A 25,219-nucleotide genomic window follows, 5' to 3' on the forward strand; every position below is an offset into this window, starting at 1 on the left:
CTGATAAAAGGCTTGTGTGCGATCAGCCGACATACAGCAGACTGGTAAGCTAGATGTCTGCAATAGTGTTTGAAGTATCTTTCCTACTACAGTGGAAGTAGTACTTGTAAAGAAGTGCGTTGATGACCTGTATTAAATCACAGCTCAAAAACCTATGGCTGTTTGCTGTTTTACAAGCCACTTAAAAAAAAAAAAATCCACAAGGTGTTTAAGTAAGCTATGCAGTTCCACAACATATAAATAGGGTACGTTTCAAGAGTTCCATATAACCTCTAAAATATATGCTAGCTGAATATTAATGGAGTAACAATAATATTAAACATAGTAATGCCTTAGTTCTGGTATCACAAGAACACATTTCCTTCATATGGGATGATTCTTGGAGGATGTTGGTGGGATCTCTTCTATGTCTGGTAGAAGTGATGGTAGTGGTGGTGGTGCTCATGGTGATGGTGGTGTTCATGTCTTTGTATCATCTGTCCAACTTGGCCTTCATATAAAATGACTGTGGGCAGGTCTCTCACATGTTCCTTTTCCACAACTGTCCCTGGAGACTGGAAGGTTTTGCACATTTGATGATTCTCTTTTGCCCTCTGCTTATGCTTCTTGTGAACCTGTTGAGATTGCAAGGGGAGGTAAGGAAGATTCTGGCCCACTCGTGCACTTGGGGAAGCCATTGGCATGGGCGCCCCTTGGAAAGGTTTATTTCTAACTGCCCTTCCAGGATGCACAGGGGCAACATTTTTGCCCTGGGCCTTGGGAGACCTCACGAAGTGCTTATTTGAGTCCTGGTTCCGCAGCCTCTGTTGGATTTCTGCAATCTTGGCGTATGAACTTTCAGCCAGATTGATGTGGCTTGGATCCACCACTTGAGATTTCCTATGGTGAGCATGGAAGGTTTCAGGTTCATGAGAACGGGATCTAGTCTGATTCACAACTCTGCTTGGTGGATCATGTTTTTGAGCTGCTGGAGGAGATCCTAGGAAATAACAAGCTGAGTTAGTCATCTAGTATTTCAAAGTTAATTAGTAGCACGCAGTTGGCAGGGATAGCATTATTGGCAGAGTGAATTTTTCCTAAGGAAGTGAATGCAATTATAGCTGTCTAGTTTAATTACATTTAATAATTCTGACTAGCAAACAATACACACACAAATATACATACATATCTATATAAGAGAGTGTGTGTGTCCGTGCGTATGAAAGTCTTCACATTATCTTTTCTTCGTCATCATCTATCTGAAATTCACCAAAATAACTGTGAGTGGAATAGTAAAATCTTGGCATGGGAAAGGGAAGAAATCCAAATCCCTTTAATTTGGGGAAAGAAGCCAAAATTCCAGGTACGAATACACATTCTCCAATTTTTGGGTCAGTAGTGAGTAGAAAATATGTGGGTATCATCTTGGGAACAAGCTCCAACATCCAAAAATCAGTCCTCACCTCACCCATACACTAAACTTAATACTTTGGATGTAAAGATAGTTCTCCTAGGCTCACCTCCAAGTTTTGCTACACAAACAAGTACTTCAAAGCAGGCTTGCAGCACATTAGCCACTCCATTGTGATACCACCTTCACCAGTAATTATCTTGCAGTACTCACACAGCCCTATTCCTTCCAGTCAGTCACTACAGACAAATCACACAGCTTCACAATTCACTGTCCCTGATGTGAAACATGCAACTGAAGAAAGACAAGACAAAAAGGTTGCAAAATAAATTACCTGGCCCAAACTTTGATGTGTAATTTTCTATTCCTGCAAGATCCAAATAGTGGTTTCTCCTTTCAATGTTCTCATCAACACAATGACGATAGCATCCACTTTGCTCTGGATTGTTCTCACTCTGGTGATATCTGTCACCAGGAAGCAAAATTACAATTCAGCAGAACTTCTTTAAAGTTGTTATCACCATCTGCAAACCAACAACTTATGGCCCCTTTGAAGTGACAGGAGTTGCTTACAAAGAAACAACAAACGCTTGAAATTCTGGATGACCGATCTGCTAAGTCGATAGGCCTGAACTGACTGTTCTTTCCCCCCATATAAATCGACCCTGATGTTGCAAAGCAAAGGAGGCTTTCAAATTGCATCACACATGCAAAAACAAATAAAAATGCTGCTAGAGTTTATTACATTCTGTCTTAGGGCCAAACCATTCAACTGATTCTCTAGTTTGGACATGACAAAAAACCCTGCTGTTTGATTCATAGCTGTTCCCACCGCTGTTGGGAAGCACTGGGGTAAGCCTAGTGTCAGATGAACATTCATGTGTACCTGCTTCATAAAGACAGGCAACAGCACAGGTGTGGTAACTAGAGAGAGCCTGAAAAGAGAAGGTGTTGGTAGGACACCAAGAGATAACGGTGCTTTCGAAAATACAATTAATAAGGTTAGATCAGCTGAAGCTGCTGGCTTCAGAATCTCGACTCCTTTTCCTGCTCAGCTTTACGATTTTATTTATAGCAGAACTATTTCCTGAGAATGAATATCTGAAATACCATTCATTCATGAGGCAGAAAAAAATCAGGCAGAGGTTTACAGTATTGTAGCCCACAATGCTGAACGATTTAATTCTGCAATTTAAATGAATGTCTGCAGATATGAACAATATTTTCAATATAACAAACAGGATAAGCAGAAAACTCTTGACTAAGTCACTGCCTGTCATTTAGATAACTCAGTCTCCAAGACCGCAAGATAGGCTTTAGTCTTTCTCTAGGTGATTGCACTAATGTCAATCCAAGACCAGAATTTGGCCTTGTAACCTACACCAGCTGCTAAATACGTGCTCTGTACCGTATGGAGCCCAGTACTCCACTTCTAGTCTATTAACACATTTCCAGGTTTCCAGAGGCTGCTGATCCCATTGAGCTTTGGTACAAACTGCTTTCCTGGTCCAGCGTAGTACTGTTCAGGGACATTACAGAACCGAGTCCCCCATATCTCTGTCAGACACAGGTCTACAGTCTCTTTGATAAAAGTCGCAAGACTTGACCTACCTGGAAGATCATTTTTGCTCTACTTTGATAGAGGTAGAGTCTCCTAAATGGAGGATAGTCTGCCTGGAAAGCAGGTAAGCTTTAAAGACTCTGAGTCAGCTTTGAAATCCAGAAGTGACATGGGGTACTGTCAAAAAGGAGGAATGTCCAGATATTCTTTATTTTTTTGGATACACAGCCAACTTGTATGTTTTCTGCCTCAGACACACCTTTACAGATTACACATTAGCAGGTCAACATAAAAGATCTCTGGGGCTAGAACCTGCCTAACTGAAATTGCCAGGCACAAATTGCCTACGCAAACCTTTGAGACTCGAACACTTGTGCTGAAGACAATGCACAGTTAACCCAGAAAAAACATCGTTGGGTTTGATCCATCACAATTAAGCAACACAGTATACAGCACTGTCTGTTGAAAACTAAGTTAACAGGGAACCTGTTTTTTTGTTACGGTGATAAATTCCATCTCTCATCAAGACAGTAAAGAAAAACTACACCAGTACCGCCACAGCCCTGCACTCTAATAGCTTTCTTACATGCAAGATGACGTTCAACAATATACATGCAAATATACACAGTGAAGCAATTATATACTGATGAGAGATGTGCTCCACTGTCAAAGAGAACTTTAAGTACAGAGAACTGAAGCATCTGGCATCCAGCCCCACAACGCTCTCCTGCATGCGCATGAGAAGACACAGGCATGCATCAACCACGCATCAAGCATAGTGTGTAAAAATATACAGTGTTGTTACTGTTTTTTGGTTTGGTTTTGTTTTTAATAAAAAAGGCATCTCCTTAAGTGTTTGTGGAGTGTATGGAAGCCCTTTCTAGAATTCCCACACTGGAGTGTCATCCTGCTGGTAATAAGCACACAGCAATATAGTAGGTAAAGGGAACAGAGCAGTGACAGAGCACAGGGTAGAAAAATGCAAGGACATTCCCTGAAAGCTACGCTCACTGCTAACACAGAGTTTAAGCCAGTCAGGGAGACATCACTTAAGTAGGAAAGAAGCAGAAAGGGAGAATGTGTATCTGTGGGTAAAAGGAAGATGTTTTAGAGGCTGGTGTGCAACCCTGTAGCACTAAACAAAATATAAGCCAGAATGGCGTGAAGATACTCAACCCACAAAGTTGCCTGCCAGTGCTCTTCCACCATCAGTTTTATATCACACACACCAGGCAAGCTAGCTACGAATCCGGTTACTTCATCTTGATACTTGCATTAGCCCTTCAGGTGAGAACTCCTGCCTGTAGCTTCCAGCAGATGAAAAACCTAACCCATCTATCCCCCACCTTCAGGATAAAAATATCTCTATCCATTTTATCTCAAATGTTAATCACATCTTGCCTAGAATTCCTAAGTGACTGAAGTTGTGAAATGTGTACACTTCTCACAAGTCCTCATTGCTGCTTTCAAAGGGGAAGCCTCTGCATTAATATGGTGAGGTACTGACGAGCCTCAGGGCGCTTTCCTTGAGGGTTAGCAATCTGGCCAGAGTACACAAACATCCCTGCAACATACACAGTGTGAACAGGACATTCTTTGTCCAGTCCACATTTAATGAGAGGCAACAAAAACTGTCAGATGCTGACACTTGTCTGATGCTAATCTGCTGAGCACAAGATAAAAGATTTGTTCTGTTCGTAAAACCACTGCATTTGCAAAACCAGGACTTTAAGGTAGATGGGAGGGGGACTTCAAACTGAAAGGGGATTTTTGCAATAGATGATCAAACAAAAGCAGTCCATTAAATTCACAAAGTGCAAACCTTTGCTAATGGGCAGAGGGAACCTGAACACCGTATCTAGGCCAGCAAGCAAAACCTCAGAGTATTCTTTAGTTCATGTGCAGTGTTCTTTAGTTCACCACGGACTTTGTACAGAGTTGCTAACAGAAGACTAGAAGTCATTTAAGTCTTTTTTTTAATCTAAAATCTGATTGTACTGGCATTCACTCACTGGGATAACTCATTAGTATTTTTACTCCATCCAAAGAAGGGAGGCACAGTTTGTCATTTTTAATAAAACTGAATGCTCCTTCTCCTGATAAATTTATTAAACTAAATACGTGTTTTTGGACAAATATTCCTAAATACAAGGAAAGCCAAAGCTGGATTATTTTTTTTTTTTTAATTTGCAGCTGAAGAAACAAACGCAATGAATGATTCAATGTCATTACTGCAGCATTTCAGCAAACATTTCCCTCTGCCTTAGCATGAAACATAAAATACTAAAACAAATCAAGCCTATACACCAAGATGACCTGTTTAGAACAACTAATCTACACTAAAATTTATCAGAATTACCTGCTTTTGATTTGGTTTTTTATCAATTAAAATACCAAAATCAGAAACGGGATACCACACCTATATGTGACCAAGAGATTAACATTTTTCTTATATCTAAAAAATTTAATACTTGAAAAATGCATTGTAAATTATTATCAGATACTCTGAAGTTCAGTGCAGGTAATATCTATCAGGGAGGTAGAACTCACAGTAACAGGACAGATACACATGATTACACATTTTCAGAGGAAAAATGCCTGTTCTGGACTGGCATCCAAAATAATATTTTATATTCTGTTAGGGAAAAACTAAAAACCATTTTTTCATCTAATCTGTAGATGGCTGCCAGTGTACCTGCAGCTCTTCATAAAAGAAACCACTGTGCTTGTGCTTTATTGGAAATGGATGCACTCCGAGTCACACAGGTTGGATTCCACTGAAAGACAACAGGCAGGTATTGTTTTCAAGTGGTGAAATGTATTCTGCAACTTATGGGGGAAGAAACAGAGAAATTATCCCAATTTTCCTGCAAGATTACATTAAATATATCTATTCTACGGAAGCAGGCTAATTCCTACATGGGTACCACCTAATAACTAATTCTGTAAGGGAGAAGCTGACCTAAAGCTGATGCGGCAGCGGGGAAGCGTGGCTTCTGGCAGGTGGGAGTCAGCAGAGACAGCCACTCTGATAAGTCACTGTGAGCTAAGAAAGAGATTAATTTACTTCTCCTACTAAATGTACAAACACACTTTGTAAGTGGAGTTGAGCCACCCCACGGTTGGTATAAGCCAGAATCACCTCGGCAGAACGGAGCATGGAGCAGGCAGCGTGCTGGAAGCTCCTGCTTGTCGCTTACTCTGCGGGACATAGCCCATGCAGACCGCTCGCTGCAAAGCTGGCTGGCTGCTGCTCTGCTGCAAGCTCCCCTCCCTCCTCCTTCGGCCAGGTACTGCGCACCCAGCGCCGGCTCACAGCTGCGTCCTTTAGGAGAAGCAGGTCCGCTTATGACCTGGTAACAAGACTGACTTAACCAAGCTTGGAGCTGAGCTGACCAGTGAAAAAGATGGGCTGGAAGGAGGACAGAGAAAGGCAGTAGCTGGCCACTATGAAGATGAAAAGGTTTTAGGGCACTTTTAGCCAAAAGGCTGTGCTATAAACTCCACTAGTAGGTACAATATTTGCAGATGGCATCTAAAAAGACAGTGCATGTATTTCCCCTTACCTGAGAGAAGCCCGCTGCTTCTTCTCAGAACTTCTTACTTCTTCATTAGCTTTGCTTTCAGCTCTATGCCTGGCACTCTGCAAATCTGCCAACAAGAGAAAGTACATTATTCTCACATTACTGTCCTTGCTGATCAGCAGAACTAAGGTGCTGCATTGCAAATATTTTTCTTCTTGTCGGTAGACCAAGATGTAATGTATCATTTTGTGTAACCTTCTCAAAAGTGCTTTTGTCCACAAGACAGATTTTAGGCAGACATAACCTTGACGGTAGGACATTAGTCAGGGTTAGGTGGCAAGCCATGTGGCGGGTTAAATGAAGCCACGTTCACGGTGATATACTTGTTCCTCAGGAGGGCTCAGTAGTTTGAGCTTGATGGTGTACTAAGGCACCACAGAGCTCCCCAGCAGTGCAAATTTGCTCATGTCTGCACCTGACTGAGGGGATGTACGTATTAAAACTGAGGTAACAAGCTTCTCCTTTTGGATAAGGTGCCCACATTTTCTACTGCAGTATTACTTTAAAGTTTTAAGTATTCTAATTTAGTACTACTTTATTTACTGAAGTAATTATGCTGATACAACTCTTATTAGAGTGAATATAAGACGCGTAAGCCATCAGAGTATAAGCAACCTTATAATGGCAGACTCTGCCAGTATAGGAAAATGCACGATTTTTATGCATAAATTCATGAAGGTTACTTATGCTTATTATTCTTATCCAGCAGCAGTGACAGCTACGCACTTGCAGAAAACATTTTATATTGCTACACCTGTTTCCACACAACTGGAGTGCTGTAGTATCAGCAGAGTTAAAATGGTGCAAGTTGAAAAGGCCTTAAATCTGCCTTGCAGTACACAAAGACAATTACACAACATATGGGTTATTGCTGCTGCCAAGAGGAAAGAATCAATCAAGACAGGGAACCCTAATTTGCTTACGAGGCACTGGAAGGAGAATAGACAATTTTGCACCCAGGATCTTAAAACAGATTCATGAGGCATAAAATACCCACATAATTATTTGCCTTTAAGTATCTTTTTATATGTATTAATAAAATACAAAGATGGATTTTTAAGGGGTTCTTGAAGTTTTCTGTATTTTTTCGAATGGCTGATTGCATATCCTTACCAGTATGATTTAACAAGATACTCTTTTTCTTCTGGCTGCCATCTGGTGCCACAGTAAGTTTCACTCGCAGAGTTTTGCTGGAACTAGGAGAATGGTTTACTGATGCATCAACTACCTCATAGATGGTATGAAGCAAGCTGGTAATATCCTACAGTTGGGTTGAAACACAAAAAGACACACTATTGTGAAAATGGTATGAAACCTACAGCTTTGATACTTGCAACTATTTTGGACTTGTGACTATTAATGCTGAAACATCCTCAGAAGTCACTGAATTTAAAGGAGCTGAACTTGCACAGAACCTTACAAGAAAGGTTACATTTCTCTCTTCTGTTAACCCCCATTTTTTCTAATATAGACTGTAATATAGCTCACAGACACAGAAGGGAATTATTCAAGTAGATCCATATTCTTCTTCATCAAATGGCAAGAAGATCTATGAAATGGGGCAAATCAGATCAAAACAATAATAAAAGCACAAGGCATTCAGGTTTCCCAAACTGTAAATCAGCAAAATTGTGTTCTGCCTTTTCTTTTCTTTGGTTTCAACAGAAGCCATGCAGGGGGGTTGGACTAGATGACCTTAGAAGGTCCCCTTCAACCCAAAGATTCTATAGTAACCGTTCATACTGCACTAAAAATTGAGTTCACATGACCAAAGCAAATACAGCAACTGAAGAAAATCTTGGACATTACAATCCTACTACTTCTTGGGTTTGTTTCTTGGGATAGTTAAATAGCTCATTATATAGATGAAAACCAGTAAGAGAAGTGGCAGAACTGTAAACATCAGGTTTGGAAATAAACGATGTTTGAAAGTCACTCTACCATATGTGTATTGGTGTCTAGCTTATTCTGCAAAATTCAACTCAGTTCTAAACTTACATTTTTGAGCAGCAGGGATTATCCACTATCTGTACCTATTCTGTATCTATTACGGAACATTCTTCACACATCTCTTTGAAGACAATGGGACATGAACAAACGCTTACATGTCTGGCTATATCAGAAAGAACACTAACACATTTTAATAAGCCAATTGTTTTAAACAGGAGAAACACTGTTTATAGCTGGTGATGCTCAAAGGTCTGTCAGGTTGATCTAATCCAGCCAGGCTCAAATAGGGTACTACCGTAAACTGTCGGGATGAAAAGGAGATCTCTTGGCTCACTGCTTTTCCCCAAAGGGATTTCACCAAAATTGATCTTGGGCACCTACCTAAGGCCAAAGCATACTGATCGTTGCAGGCTATAAAGATCCCATTCAATGTGTATCTGAAAGTTTATCCATGCTGGTCTTCCCATTTCTTGATCTATCCTAGTACCTAAGCTCTTTCCAGATGCCTGCGAGCACCAAGGAAATATCTATATCATCCTTCCTTAAGCATAACTGGTTCTGAGGATTAAGAGTCAGGTCCATAAAAATTCAAAACCTCCACAATTTTTCCTTTGCCCAGGGGTCATGCCCGTAACAATAGCAGCTCTAAATTTCATATGCTCTAATGGGGCCCAGCACTTTACTAGTCAATATACCACACAGTCCTCATTATCTAACCAGCTTTAAAGGTGACACACAGAAATACTGATTTCTACTCACACAGAATTTAGGGAAATACTGACCTTATGGCCAGGAAAAATGATTTTACAGTAGGTGACTTTCCAGATCAATAGGCAGAATGAGTATCTAAATCCTAGAGGGTCCAGACTTTGTCTTAACATGTACCCTCTCTAACTTTTCTGCAGTTGGTGGAATTTCTCCGCACTTGTGAGTTCAAGACAACATATTCATAAAGAGAGGGCAGAATTTGCAGTCTCTCTTATTTCCCCACTGACATATTTTTTCTACCATTGCAGCAAGAGTCTCTATACATGGGCTGTTACTACCATGTCAGTAGCCACTTTCCATCCTCTTGACAAGATCCAGCATCTAAAGCTTGAATGAGGGAAAGACTCCTCAGTGACAATCGGGTGGACAACTCACAGCTCTTTAACACATCTCACTTCCAACCTAAACTGAAGCCTAGCCAGACCTCTAAATAGAGCGCCAGCTTGAAGGGCTGGAATTTTATTTCATCTATGAGAAAAATCCAACCAAACAAGAACATAGACAATCAAAAGATACCTGTTGTTTTATACACTGTCCATAAATCATGCTCTAGGAGCCTTGTGCTATAATCCTATACCTCAATAAGCAAAACCTTCCCCTTCAGCGGAATACTTAAGCACCATATTTATTCTTAACAGGACTTCATACACTCAGCGCTTTGGTGAATGGAGCCTTTCCCATACATTCCTTAACAAGTGTTGGTTAGCCAACATGGCATCTTTCCACACAAGGCTACTGTCAAGAGGTTATTATCAACTCTCTCATTCACAATAATCTGTCCTCCTTCCTTTTTTCCACTATGCCAGATGTTTGTACAAGCTGGTCATCTAGTCTCTTAACTTCAATACGCAAAGACAAAAAGTCTTCACTCCCACGGTTCTTTTACGTGATTTTTTGTCCAACGATGAGGTCTAACTTGCTGGCATACAATCTGCCCCTTGTGTTCTGTGAGGGTCTTTCTCAACAAGTCGCTTGACTCAGCGGCTTAAAAAGTACTCCCAAATGCTGTCAAGGAAGGCCAGATGCGGCATTTGTGTGACACATAGTTGGCAAGTCAGAAATACACACACGAACATATCACATCAGGACTATTTACATCTTTCAGCCAAACAGGCCCATATTAACCCAAATTAATGCCCAGGCACCCAGCAGTTTAAGAGGCTGCACAGGGGTATCAGCACACCTTGTAGCATTAATGCTCTACTGCCTGTGCATTTCGTTACGTGTTTAATATCCAGCTTCCCCCACGACAATCTGAACCGCTTTTCATTCTGGCACTGAATGAATGTGGTCGCCAGACTGGATATATACCAAGATAGAGGTTAGGGATATCCATAAGTAACCACTTAATGCTTATGCTGATCTTTTAAATACCGACAACAACATTTTTATTATAGGATTCATTTACTTGTGGTCCTAATTTGGGGTTGGAAATTCTAGCAAACTGACAGTTCTGATTTGGTCAAACCAGTCTGCTCGGGTCATTCACTACTCTGTCATCTACCAAGGTCCTGGCCGAGTAGGTACCAGCTACAAGGCGGCCTGAACCTCCTGCTGCTTTCCAGTTATTGCTTCACAATTATAACATACAAGTTCCTGAGGTACTGCTCTGGTAGGAACGGTCTTCGTCAACGAGTTTTGAATGGTGACTAAAACTACCTTCACACAGCCCTTTTTTGTCAGCTAATACAGTAATGGCGTCTTGCCAAACTAGTAGCACTGGACCATTAAAATATATGTTACAAAATTTGTATTTTATAGTTGTATCTCTATTCACCCCCCAAAGAATTTTCATATTCCAGTAGCCTGCCAGGAGACTGAGGGAATTTATGTTCTCCTTGAAAGCTTTCTCACTGAATATTATCTGCATTTAAATTCCTTAAAGAACTGCCTAAAACCATTGACACAGCTTTACCTGCTACACACCAGCTTGTGCATTTCACTGTCCTCAAGAAATTTAGCATCAAAGATCAAGAACAGAAGCTAGTTAAATTTTCCTCTCTTCTGGTACACCAACCAGCATGCCTCAGAACCTGTTCGGCACAGTGGATTAGGGTTTTTACTAGTCATATGATTTTGCAACTGCTTTGCTTAAGACTGCTCAGCACTTCCCACACAAAAAGTTTCATCCCACATTTCCCAAACTTCCTCCCTTTTTACATGAAAAATAAACAAGACCAGATTTTTCGGTGTTTCCTATTTTTCAAAAGATATAATTTGCTTGGGGTTTTTTTACTGAAATGCATTTTTAAACCATTTCTAGTTAAAAATTGTTGTGGATTTTTAAGTAAGTATATTAAAGAGAAATAAGAATTTAAAAAAAGAAATCTCTCCTTTATAGCAAACGGGAAGGGGACGAGGGGGAAGTAGGTCTGCACAACTCTAACTCCCTAAGGGCTTCTACTGGGGGGAATTTCTGCTGGGATAGCTAGTTTAAATCAAGTGATAAAACTGAAACTATGATATTTTTCATCGCAGAGGAAAACAAATGCTTGCTGGGTAGTACCCAAGCAGACAGTACATGCCACACCCAGATTTATTTCTGTCTTGCTTATTGAACACTACAGTGGGTTCTCCAGGGCCAAAGGATTTAACAGTGTTTGTATGTTTTTCACATCCTATTTTATCAAGCAACTAATACAATGATGTATATTAAAAAGAGCAACTTTAATAGGTTGCCAGAAGCACTGGCATCAGAAATACTAACAAGCAAACAGCTAAGGCTACACGTTTGCTGCGCTCACACATGTATCTGCAGAGTATTTTACAGATCTCTGGTAGGAGATTAGCAGGAATTTAGAACATTCAGAGAAACCAATGGGTCTGCAAGAATGAACAAGAGCAAGTTACACTGAATTATTCTCCACTCCTTACAGAATTCATGTTACTGAGAAAGTCCCTATTCCAGGTATTAATTTTTTACCTCTAAGGAACATAAGTGGTAGAGGGATGACCCTACGTTCTCCCGTATTAGCATAGCTTATCATCAGAGGACTAGTTAGCAAACTAGAGATTCTGTAAAGGAAACTAAGAGGCTTTTCCAGCAGAATTAATTTAACAGAACGAGACATTTGCACACAAAAAGCCCAAAAACCCCCCAAAACCACCACCACAAAAAATCCCACTGAGTTTAGTAACGCTGAAAGAAAACATTCAGTTGGATTCTTTGTAACTTGTCTGGAAGACATGTCTTTGGCTCCCCTCAAAACCAGAAGAGAAAGTCGTATTTTCTCTCAATATTCCTCTCTGGCACAAATCCACTAAATCTAATGGCTGAAATGATGGCCCCTCTGATACAGACAGGCACTACTCCTCTATCTGTTGGTTCCATTACTGCTTCTATATCATGAGTTAATACAATGTTGACAAGCACAGTGAAAACCAGCAAATTTCAATATACGGGTCAGGCTGATAAACGGTAGCCCCAGAAAAGCCAGTATCCTTCCCCAAGTCAAACATCTGGCACAGAGTTCTGCATGCAGAAATAACCTCAAACCTTTTCACTCATTACAGAGGATATGAGCAAAAATAACTAAAAAGGGAACGGGGGAAAAAAAAGAAAGGGAACATAAGAGGAAAAATTGGGTATTTAATGTAAGACACAAAGAACATTTTTAGCATTAAAAATGCACGAAGAGAAACATCAATATCAGTTCATTACTCTTCCTTCAGAAAAAAGGAGACATTTGTACTTTGTTTGTAGTCTGATTTTTACATACAGCAGGATGTTTCTATTGCAACATCAGCTTTGTTTGGTCACATACATTTTTGAACCATTCTTATTTGGAACCTGAAAGGAGCTTCACTTGCTATCTACTCAACAACTAGCCTAGAAGAAATTCCTTTTTTTTTACTCCTGACAAGCAACTTTCTTGTGTGCTTATTCCTGTGCTGCCACTCACCAAAGAAACTCAATTTTCCAAGACAGAACTGGGGGGGGAAGAAAAAAAAGCTAGTGTTTATGAAGTATAATTACAATCAGAGAGCTCAATATAAAACCTCATGGATCAAAACACATTAGTTCAATTACCCAAGTTTCAAGTCCGATTACAAATATCCGTGTGAAGATAATTACAGTGCAGCTGTCAGTTCTAAAAGGCCTGCAGTACTTAATGAATTGTCCTCTTATAGAATGAAGGGAAACATTATTAGTCAAGTTTTGTAATACACATATTAGAGCAGGAAAAGTCATCTCCCGCTACACCAAGAGGACTGAAACATGGTCATCTATGACAGAAAAAACAGTAGTTTAATAACATACAGTAATGCTAATTTTATAATTTGCCATCCCAATGATTATGCTTTCATAATGGGTGTATCTCTTCAAGAAGCATGACTAGATCTGAATTTCTAATTATAAGGACTAGAGAATAAATCATACAGACCCTAGGAGAAAATCAAAGCAGTATTAAGTTCTGAAGATGTTGTTAAGATCCAGAAGAAATTTCACTAAGATGGAATTTGAACGCTCTTGCGGCGATCTGTCATTGTGTAAAGCCCAAGGGAAATGCTATCCAGTAACCAAATCCACATCTTATTTATAATTTTCAAACATTTTAATGAGAAAAACATTTAGTCCACTTGTAAAATTGCACCCCACCTACATCTCTCTCATAAACTCAATTTAACACTGTGTATTCCTTTGCAAACTCTCGGGACATGAAGTCCAATGTTTTAAACACAATGACTTTGAATCCAATGAAATGGACGTGTGTGGGCAGGTCACTTCCTTTTCCAGCGTCTCACTTTTCCAACATGAAAAACAAGAATGATAAGGCTGACTTCTTTTTCTAAAGCACCTCAAGGTCTACAAATAGAAATCTGACTTGAGAAATTTCATTTTTCTTAAATCCAGGAGACATTAAAGTGAAATTTTCAAAGAAGTAGAAAAGGTTCACATCAAGCTCCTTCTCACCAGAACACTGGACCTTTGTTTAGAAAAACGGACCGGTTCTGAAAGCACTTTCATCAGGTCACTAAATGGCACTGGTGCAGATCTGCCCTCTTCCTCAGACTGCCTGTTCTGTCCCTGATCCAGCGATGTGCTTCACATACTTTTAACTCAAAGCATGTGTTCCATTCATTTTAATTGAAAGTATTCACACATTTAACGCTCGCCATTGTTAAGTCCTTTCCTGGATCAGGAGCAGAGCTGCTTAACAAACGACAGTATCAAGCCCACTATGTTGATTGCCAGTCTCTCAGGGGCTAGCAGGAAAGAAATCCTATGTCATATGAAGAGACTGAAATTCCTCTCTTGTGGCCAAGTTTATCTATGAGCTGCTATCGTTAGTCATTTTTGCACAAACAACTCTTAAACTGCATCTGGATTCAACAAAAGACAACCAAAAAAGATGAATTATACAAACGGCACTGGAACAGCTTGCAAAAGAAATGTGTAACAACGGGGAAACTCTGCAGTGGTGCATACTATTTGTTTCTATCTTTGGTCACATGTAAAGAGCTGAAAATTACCAACCTATTTGGTCCCTTGGTTAAAAGAATTTTTTTTGGCACAGGTTCAAGCCTGAATATAGCAACCCCCAGACCTCAGAGTAGTATAATTTTCAATCCCTGCACAGATTTGGTTTCAGTTAAGCTGCAGTCTGCTCTTGTAGCAGGGAGAGGTAGACTTTGGCTGTAACATATTCTCTAAGTACAGTCAAATTAAGCTCTTTGGTGTACCACATAATCACAAATAATTATTGTATACATACTTAAAAGCATATTCTCGTTATGTTCAGCACATGGAACTCCCACTGACATTAATGGGAATTCCATGCGTGAATGTAAAGGACACCCATGTGTGTGGGTTTGGGTTTTGTGTGTTTTTCCCCTATTCTTTGAGAGTCACGATAATCTTGTAATGACGACTTAGCCTTGGGTCTCAAAAGATCTGGGTTCAATCTGCCACTAGGCTCTTGTAAGACTGCAGGCAAGTTATTTCAATTTTCTGGTCTCTGTTCCCCATACATTAACAAATACAATACTACTTCCCTACCCCTTCTTCTCCTTGCCCTCTCTCTGTATCTCATCTTCCCATTTGAAACTCTGGACTTGGCCTGTAACATTTCATCTGCTTATTCTCTTGCGTGAGAGGCACAGATTTCATTTGACTATTCAAGGCGCTATCAGAGTAAAGACAATTTTAAAAGCCTAGTAATGCTGTTCATATATATGTTTAAAATCCTGAACAACTACCACATTTGGCAATTTGTTCATAAATGTCAAAAGAGATTTTCTTCAGTCTTCTAGGAAAAATTTCTGCCCTCATTTGGTGTCTAAGGCCACTACACTTTCAGTACTGACCCTATTCCTTCCAATCAGTTCTTAGTAATTTTCACAGACACCACCTTAAGAGCCAAGAGACACAAAACCTGTCCATTTTCAGCTGATTATCTGAAGGCATGGGAGCGAGTAAACACACCTCACCAAAAAATCAATGATGGCACACTGCAGTAATTCTCAGTAAAAAACATTCTTCTAGAAGAAGTATCATTCAATTTGGATAGAAATAGTTCTGAAAATGGACTGTATTCTAATCTATACATCCTCTTATTTGGCGTCTTATTTGCACAGGAAATACAACTTGAAGACATCCTGATGATAAAAAAATACACACAGGTATGCTTTGACAGCCATTCACTACGGTCCTCCAGCAAGTATCATCGATGGCTTTTATACATGGAGGGAGAAGGCAGAGATCAGCCTAATATTCATGAAAACAACAGAACAGTATAGTTAGTCCTACTGGAAAGAATGTCAGAAAGCAACCTTGCTATTTGGTTAGCTTAACTCTGAAAAGCAGGATAGAAGCCAGAACAATATACATGTGCAGGGGTTTATTTTGACAATGTGTTTAGTTGTTCAGTTGTTTCAGATATTTTTCCTCCTCAAATGCCAGTACTATTTTTTAAAGTCTAATCCCAGATATTAAACAGCCACCAGCTTAAAAAGTGGTACAGCGTATCTGAAAACAGTACACTACTGGTGGGATTGTTTCTAGGAGGGAAAGGTCCATCGAAACTGCTGTTTAAATTGGCAGGACACCTCTATTTCACAGAAGAAAAAAATGTTCCTGTTATAAAACACTTCTCTTGTTAGCAAACGCTGCACACAAAGGGGCAGCTGTACTTCGCTTACCTCGCGTGTGACTCTTCCGTTGTTATCAAAGTCATACAGTGTGAAGGTCCATTCTTGCCTGTTATCTTCCTCTACAGACACATCACATTGCAATTCCTAAGAAACATGCAAAGAGCAGCTGATTACCTAAAGCAAAAGGCCTGTTTGCAGAGGGGATTCTCTGTAGAAGGAGGCTGCTTGCTTGCTTCCTTCCTCCCTCCCTCGCAGGAGGAAGCTTTCAGGCTATGTCCCAGGGAGGCCTCCGTCCACCACAGCGAAGGAGTCTCATCACAGTCACATGGTAATCCTAGCTCCCTTGGGCTAGACTTCGGGCAATCTGCAAGATGCTTTCTACTTCATTGTGAAAAACACAAAAAGGTACAAGAAAGCTACTCCCTGAAGCTCTTGAAATTTAATTTCCCACTAAAAGGTGAGAAAGAAAACTCTGCTGAACTCAGGAAGAGAAAGATAACACAGAGAAAGTCACAGAATGGGGCAGCACACCGCAGGGCCAGGAGTAGTCATTAATACAAAGCGGACAAATCCCCACCAGTGAGACCTGTCCTTGACGCACATATTTGATACCAGAAGGTTGTCCAAGTTGGTGCAGTACAGCATCATGCCACTGCAGCTCCTGAAGTGGAGCCTGCCTAGGAACTGGAAGGTAGAACGACCTGGGAGTAGCACCTGGTCCTTATTTAAGTGTGCTTCTGTTACTGAGAGCGTGATCTGTGGAAAGCCTGAAAGAATCAATTTGTTAAAGGGAAAAAAAATCCCCAAACCAAACGCAAGACTTCAGTCGAGAACAAAGGATGCACTTTGACTGACTCCAGTCACCTGGGTGCAAATCGTTCGCTTTCTCTCAAGACCTGTGCAATCAAAATTATCCAGAGCCACAACAAGGCAAAACAGAAAAGTTACAGTGCAATTAAAATGAAAGCCACTGTATGCAAGTAAAATAAACGGCTCCAAATAGCTTCAGCATGATAGAGCTCAAAATACCTGGTTGATCTTCTGACTTGAAACCGAGCCCCTGCAGCAGTTACCGGTACCCGGCCCCTGCGGAGTTCAAAGGCAGACTTCGCTCAGTTCTAACAAGCCCGGCCGAAAGCTGCCAAGTGCCCCACACTCTACTGTGGAAACACAGTTTCATATTACATAAACATTCCCGGCACCTTTAAAAGCCAAAGCGCATCCACCTCAGATTCAGACACTTGCGTTTCTGAGTCTTTTATACCTTTGAAGCATTTACCAATCTCTTAGGTCCTAGCTTACATAGCTGGAAAACTTTCATTTGTAAAACAAGGGAAAAAATATCAATACTTGGTTTCTTGCCACATATTAATGCTTCGCTGTCCCACGTTGCCTAACATAACATCTTTATGTGAGGATGTGCTCTGCTTAGTTAAGAGCCATGGCAACCTTCCCTGCATTAGTCATGGAGCCCAGTACCAAGCGCTAACCTTTATGGCATGCCAAGAATTACTTGGGAACAAACACAGACTTCGCCGGTACGGTGGAGTTCCAGCTACTCTGGCACCAACCATGTTGACAGGTGTCCTCCAATGTTCAAATATCAAGGCACTGCTAATTGCAATTTATCATGCCTCTCCTGTCTGCAAATGTCTGCTACTCAAGGTAGAATATAAAATATGCCCAGAAAAAGAGTTATTGCTGTGAAAAAAAACCAAAACCAACCAACCAACCAACCAACCAAAAAAAACAACAAAACAAAACAAAAAGGAGGAAAAGTCACCTCCCCCCATACGGCACACAAGCACTGAACTGCCTATGGGAAAGCTACCTCCTTTTAATCAGCCTAAACCAGTAAAAAATAAATCATACCAGACTACTAAATCTGCTCTAGAGAAGGAAACGAACGCTCGAGCCATGCTGCAAGGTGGCTGCATGGTCTTTTAAACAAGAATTGAGGAACGCAAAGCTCATTACTGTGACAGGCTGACAGCACCGCAAGGTAGAAGTTTGCCACGTCTGCTGGAGTGCAGACAGATGAAAATTCATGCTGCTTCTTGCCGGTACCAGAGTATCTTCCTCCTCACCACGACAGACAACCCTCTAGCTGGATGACAGCATGCTTCAATACTCATATTTATTAAATCACTCCTTATATAAAGAAAACCTGCCAACTACACACAATGTCTGGCAGTTTTGCAATTTTTGTAAGCCTATAAGGAAACAGGCCATCAGACTCATTGCCCTCCAGGATCCTTTTCCTCCTGCCATGATGGAGGTGATGGCGATCAGATGGATTTCCCACGTAGCAGGCCAGGGGTATTTCACTTTGGAGGCCCAGGCACAGAAGACCAATGGTTAAGGAAGCTTTCACAATCATCTTTTACACTACGCGGATTTAAGCAAGTGCAACAGTCCATGAAAGTCAGTCTAAAGATTTGATAACGTGGTAGCTGGCATAATAAACTACTAACGAAAGAATCATAGCTAAAGGGTTAAACCAAATGCCTCTTCTTACTACACATTTCAGATCCTACAGAGAAATAATCATCATTCGATGCTCTCCAAACCTGGAAGTAAATCTCACTAATCACCTCATAAGGAGCACCAATAGTAAGATGCTGACTTGTGCCCATTCTGCTTCCTCCTGTACCCACTACAATCCCTGGGGGCTATATACATGCATCAGAGAACACTGTTTGGTCCACAGGTTATTTTTCCACCATAATTATGTCAGTACAGTGCAACTTTAAAATATAGAGGACTTACTTCAAATTTCAGTTGCTTCTTGGAACCTGTGCGTGTGTCACTTTCTTTCTCTGCTTTCTTTTCATCTCCACTGCAAATTCCATCTGTCTTCTCTGGAGGCAAAGCCACTGTGAAAAATATATTTAAGCAAAAACACTTAGAAGGAAATGTCAAAGCAGTCGTATTTGCAAATCTGTCTTTATATTTAGGGTGAAATTGATTTCAGCAAACTTGTATGAGAGGATCATTATACTTGATTTGCTTTTGTGTCCACTACCCATCTGGGATAATTCCAGCAGACAATCTACCAACAGCTTTTGGTACACAGCCTCTCCTACAAACATCACTAGAGTCACAGGAAGTTCTAACACAGTATTATGAGAATATAAATCAGCAAACTGTTACTGTAAAGAAGTTGAATAATTTGCAAAATACTGAAAGTTTGTGACATATTACAAAAACACATAGCATTCACCAGTAGCGAATGAAGTAATGAAGCTGAAATGAAGTCCTCATTCTGTTCCAGTTTCCCCTCTTCAAATACACACAAACCTTACTACCTTCCAAAAACTTAACACTACCTGCCAAAAAGCTTAAGCTGCTTTTTTTCAAGGATGTATATTCCACCTAAGTTTCAATTTAAATCATTATGCACTTGCATAATTCAACAGCACTCATAAAGAGCATCAATATTAACATCTATCAGACAGATATCACAACGTATTACAACATATATCAAATAATAACAGAAATATATACATAATTCTCATGTGGATTAAAAGACAAATGCCCAGGAACCTAATAGCTGTGCCTTTGGCTTCTGCAGAGGCACTCAGCCTTGGACATGATGAAACCTTCTATCTGAAGAAAATTAATTCTATATTTGTGTTATGAAAATATACACAGATTTTTTAATCCTACCCTCAAAGTTTTTAGATAGAATTTTTTTATACATCCACATACCTCTGCCAACAACATTATGCCCATACTTCATTAGGCATAGCAGTAATCCTGCAGTATTCCCCCCAAAAATACAAGATACTGCAAGAATGTGGGTCCTAAAGCCAGCATTTTTTCTCTTGCACTGCAGCATTTGCATTTAACCAAAGCCTTTATCCTAATGTAGGAACCGTTTCTTGGGGATACCTTTGTAAGTACCATCTCATGTAAGTGCCAGTTCAGTAAAGTCAGATTCCTTACAAAAAGGGGACACGATCCCCTCCGGTTCAGGATAACCCATTTCAAACTGGGTTTACTCTGTGGCTCTCTTGGTGTTTGGCACTACTGAGGTGCCTCCCAAGCATTCTCCCAGGAAAGCAAGTCACTAGCGTGCTAGAAATTAAGGTACTGTATTAGCCATTTTTCACCTTTTTTTTTTTTTTTTACATTTCAAATAGACCAATTAGCTTAAAAAAATCTATCCTTACTTTATACTCTCAGAAATTCCAAAAGCTAAGATTTCTGCCACAGCATTCGCATTACCGCACTGCAATATATAACACATCTCCTTCCTAGCCTTATTTCTTTGTTTAAATTTAACACTGCTGCCTTACCTCCCCTGCCCCCCCCCCCCCCAACTGTGGTATACTGTAAAAGATTCTGGATGCGCGGTAAAGAAAGGGGGAATGAGGTAGGAACCCAGACCTTTGGAATTTCCTGACTTTGATACTTATTTGCAGTTTTGATGTTATACTAACCCAGCTTCCCAACGTGCACATGTAATTCGCATTACACAAACGCAAGTAGGCATGCAGGTTATTATACACTTACTCACACACCAATACACTTTGATTTTAACATACTGATTTCCTACACCAAACATAAGCTAAGCAGGAAGGCCAGCTGAAAGGAGAGAAAGCTCACTTCACAGCAGTTTTTTCCCTTGTCCTTTTAACCCGGTGTCATCAGACGAACTGGGACTGTTTATTAGGAGTTTTTGTATAGTGTTTATCATAACGAAGGCACATACTAAGATAAAGTAATACACAACTTTGAAGTATAGCTGAAGAAGCATCGTTTGGCTTTATACTCATTTTGTCCATAAAATACAACTCCACATTCCTGGAAGTTCAAAGCTAAGGCCACAAAAAGACCCCCATAAAACAAAAGACAACATTTCGTCGTCTACCTTAGTCCAGCCTTGCTGTTTCTTTCTAAAATCAATCAAAGAAATGAAAAGGTAACACGGGCCTTCATAACACGGACTTTATATTGACAGTGGTTCTTCGTAACTATTAAATACGCCCCTAGATTTTCAGTGGCTCATGTGTACCAGCAATCAGTTTCTCACGTGAACAGTTGTAACTACGCTGATAGAAACACTTCTGTGAGGGGCTTCTGCAATCTCTAACAATCTCGCTGTAGGGAATGTGAAATGAATGGAAGCTGGCTGGGTATGACCCCTACCTTTGTTGGAACAGTGGACAACCAACTCAAAAAAAAAATCAATCCACATAGATTTAAATGTATAAAGGTACTTAATGGCCAAAAGTCTTCTACAGTGGTCTTTTATCTGTTGCGGGATGGCATTCCAGATGACATCCGGCATGGCAATCAACATTAGGCTGAGAGCACTGAGGAGCAGATCCTGCACAAGGTGACTGTTCTCTGCCCCAGGGTCCAAAGAAGTCCAACTTCTTAGTTGCTGGGTTTTTCTGTCAAAACAAAGCGTCTTACAGAGCGTTCTCTCCCTTCCACCACCGCGCTCCTGCACCGTGCCGAAAGCTGCGGGCATGTGCAAAGAGCACCAGAGCTGCCCAGGCCACAGGGTGCCGGAGAGGAACGGCACAGAGTTGCCTTCTGGTTTCAGGAATAGCCCTTCCACTGGCACGTTTAATAACCTTTCTGGATGTACAGTTTGTGTGTTCAGATAGGAAGCTTTCACTTTAATGTATAATTTATGTTACAGAGGAAAAAACGTGCTCTGACAAATTAGTCTTCTCAAAAAACAAGAGTTCAACTATTGGGGAAGGAGGGGATACATCTTGCAGTACACTCCTTGAGCGAGTTTAAATACTATATGCCAGAAATTATCCGCTTTGAGCTTCGCTGACCTTTGATCTGAAGAACTCATTGGCCTTGCTGCTCCAGGGAATTATCCTTTGAAATCAGTTACTCATTTTGGAGCTCAGATGAAATGGGAAAATCTGGTGATCTCATCCCGATGTCAAGTTTCATTCAGCAAAGAAAAATGAAACCTAAATGAGCAAACTTTAAAGGGGAATATGGAGGTATTAAAATAATATTTACGAGTGATCAAATAACGTGTCTGTGCATATATCCGCATGTGCCTTATCCAAACCCAACGGACATTTAAAAATACATACTGGACATACTGGAGTATGACTGTTTTGTCTGAGAAGAGGCTAAGTGCTTGGTATCTTGTTTCTATACTTAGTTTTGACTATTGACATGCGCTCAATTTCACAAGGGATACAAACACATGCTGAACCTACTTATAAATAAAACGAGAATGTCTGCTTGGGACACCTAAAACTGGCAGCCTGTGAACAGAGATCCACCAGCGAGCCGCGTGCCAAGGTTCAGATATATTCACAATGTGAACTTCCTTTCAGCTCTGCCAATGACATTAAACTAGACCAGACAAGATAGCTATCTCAAAGGAGTGTGGAGATTTAATAGACTTGTGTTTCCAAAGTCTGGGCCATCAGAAGTAGGTCTACATACAATATGTCATCTGTGCAAAAATACTTACGTGCCTCCCCGCTCAGATAACAAGTCCTGACAAAGAGAACGCTCTATATGGATGAATATAGAGAAACCTACCCTTGTTGTGGGAATCCACAACTGGAGGAAAAAGAAAAAAATGTATTTATTGCTTCTCATGGGAATAACCATATGCTCTCAAAAACAATGTTCCCTAACAGAACGTTTCATGAACTGAAATACTGCATATGTTTTCTTTATGGTGTTCTCTTTTCTTGTTCATTATTAATGGTCTTGTATTCACTTCTATAACCTTAAGACACTATAAAAATGTGTCTGGACAATATTTGAAATTGGAAAGACAATAAAGGAAAAATACTAACTTGGAAAAATTGTGAAATACCATTCTTTCATGAAAAACAAACTGACTGGCTTAAGTGTACTAGCAGATGTTTCTCTCTAAGATTGTTAATTACTACCACCCAATTGCTCGTAATTGAGGTGGGGGAGGAAGAGAGGGAGAGAATGAACACCATTTTAAAGGTATTAAGACTCATCTCTGAAGCATTAAGTCTTTTTTTCAGAAGTTTATTCTGAAAAAGAAGGGGGTAATAATTCCAACTGCTCCTTAGGAATGACCAAAAAAATCCCAGAAATGAGGGAAAACTGATTGTTGTGCTGCATATATTGAATAAGCACAGAATGCTGAGCTTCAGACAGCGAAACCATTCTTCAGTCACCTCCATCCTGCATCGGAGAATAAGGGGGAAAAAACAGAGCGCTAAAACAAAGCTGCGGTCAGGCTGAAAAGTGACTGTTTAAACTTCACTCAGGTGGCTTGTCATTTCGGATTTCTCAAAGCCTCATTGAAGCAAAGCACCATGCTCTTTAACAAACGATCCTCCTTCTCAAAGTAAGGACAGTTTCACCCTGTTTTTTAGCTGTACTTAGCATTTTAGTCAGATGGATTAAGAGGATCTTGTGGCCAGAAACAAAGGAGGATGCAACTCTGATGAATGTTCAGGTCTAGGTTACAGCTACCGAGTCCAAATTTGCGCAGCAGTTAGGAGAACTTGGGCTAAAGATGAACTACTTCAGAGCCTCTTTGGGATGACAGCCATTCAGAACGGTACGTGATAGATTACAGGGCCCTAACTCAGCACAACTATGGGAGAAGCTACGCAGCTCCTCAGTGATAAATTATGACTGGACATTACCAGTGACTATTATCTTCACGTCAGGGTCATTACTGTGTAATTCTTGAGAGAAAGCAGGTAAGGTAAAATTGGAGAATTGTCAAAAGTGCCACCTATGAAAGTCAGCATCTGGCGTACATAAACCCAAACCCTTTGAAGTGAAATATTATTAGCCTTCCCCTCAAGTTGGATAGGCTGGATTCCATGGCAATTCTTTGAAACTACTTCCAGGAACAAAGGGACAGAATTATCTGTATGTGGGGAAAAACAACAAAACACACACTGGAGCCTGAAGCTTGGGGGGAGTAGGATAAAAGGAAAATTAAAAAATGCATAGACATATCAAGACAAGGAGATGAAGTCATACTGTAACAGCTCAAATTAAACTTCAGTAGCAACGCTGGACTAGTGGAATTGAGCGTCAAAGAGCTGGTCCAACCGAGCTCAGTAGTAAAATTCCCACTGACGTCAACAGGGTAAGGGTTTCACTTCCAGTTTACAGATCTAGCAGAGCAGCAGACCTTAAAGTCAGAGACTATGAGGACCGAAAGGATAGAGAAAGAATTAATCGTGTTGTTTTTCCTGAAGTCTCTGATGTCTAAATTATCTGGTTCTGTCAACATTTTCTTCATTGCAAATCTGGTTTGACAAACATAACTGACATTCTTTGCTGACTGCACAACAACAACCAAAGCAGTAACAACGATGTTTGAAAGTCCAAACCGAGAAGTCGTCCTTTAACAATTATGTTCACATTCAGATTTCACTCTTAAGTTCTCCTGGAGGCCATGGATTAAGAAATATTACCCCCATTAAGCACACATTTTGGTTTTATCCCACATAGTTGGTTGAAAGACATCCCCGATGGAGAAAACTTTGCTTGAGCAAAGGTCCTCTTCTCCAGCAGCAAATGAATGTAGGCAGAATAGGGCCAGGAAGGGAGTAACACTCCGGTTCCACAGCCACCAGAATAAGCACACAGAAAAACAGGCTTGTCCTGGGTCAGTGCCAAAAGCGTGTATTCAGCTTTCTCTGGCTGAAAGCTGAAGCTGATGAATTAGACACACCCTTCAAAACAACAAAGATCAAGCTGCCTTCTCTGAAACTTACTGTAGTGAAATTAACTGTCCATTTTAAGTCCAGTGGGACAAGTCAAAACCAATTTAGCAAGAGCTGTACTAGTTGTACTTTGTACTAGTCTGGGATGGGTATTTCAACTTGAAAATACGGAGAGAAGCAATTTTCTTCTATTTCACTCTTT

General features: G+C 40.4%; 1 protein-coding gene across 1 annotated transcript in view; it reads right to left on the reverse strand.

Moving 5' to 3' along the window:
- Positions 1-404: 404 nt before the first annotated feature.
- Positions 405-25,219, reverse strand: part of NKD1 (naked cuticle homolog 1 (Drosophila)) — a gene marked incomplete at its 5' end in the record, with an annotated part of 37,659 nt that continues 12,844 nt past the window's right edge. The window contains 6 exons of the mRNA XM_010284468.1: positions 405-979; positions 1,725-1,855; positions 6,518-6,602; positions 7,649-7,796; positions 16,397-16,492; positions 19,118-19,224. Of these exons, the coding sequence (XP_010282770.1) occupies positions 405-979; positions 1,725-1,855; positions 6,518-6,602; positions 7,649-7,796; positions 16,397-16,492; positions 19,118-19,224 (1,142 nt within the window). The remainder of the gene's footprint in view (positions 980-1,724; positions 1,856-6,517; positions 6,603-7,648; positions 7,797-16,396; positions 16,493-19,117; positions 19,225-25,219) is intronic.

The sequence above is a fragment of the Phaethon lepturus genome, unplaced genomic scaffold, assembly GCF_000687285.1.
Source record: "Phaethon lepturus isolate BGI_N335 unplaced genomic scaffold, ASM68728v1 scaffold11103, whole genome shotgun sequence".
In the NCBI taxonomy this organism is placed as follows: Eukaryota; Metazoa; Chordata; class Aves; order Phaethontiformes; family Phaethontidae; genus Phaethon; species Phaethon lepturus.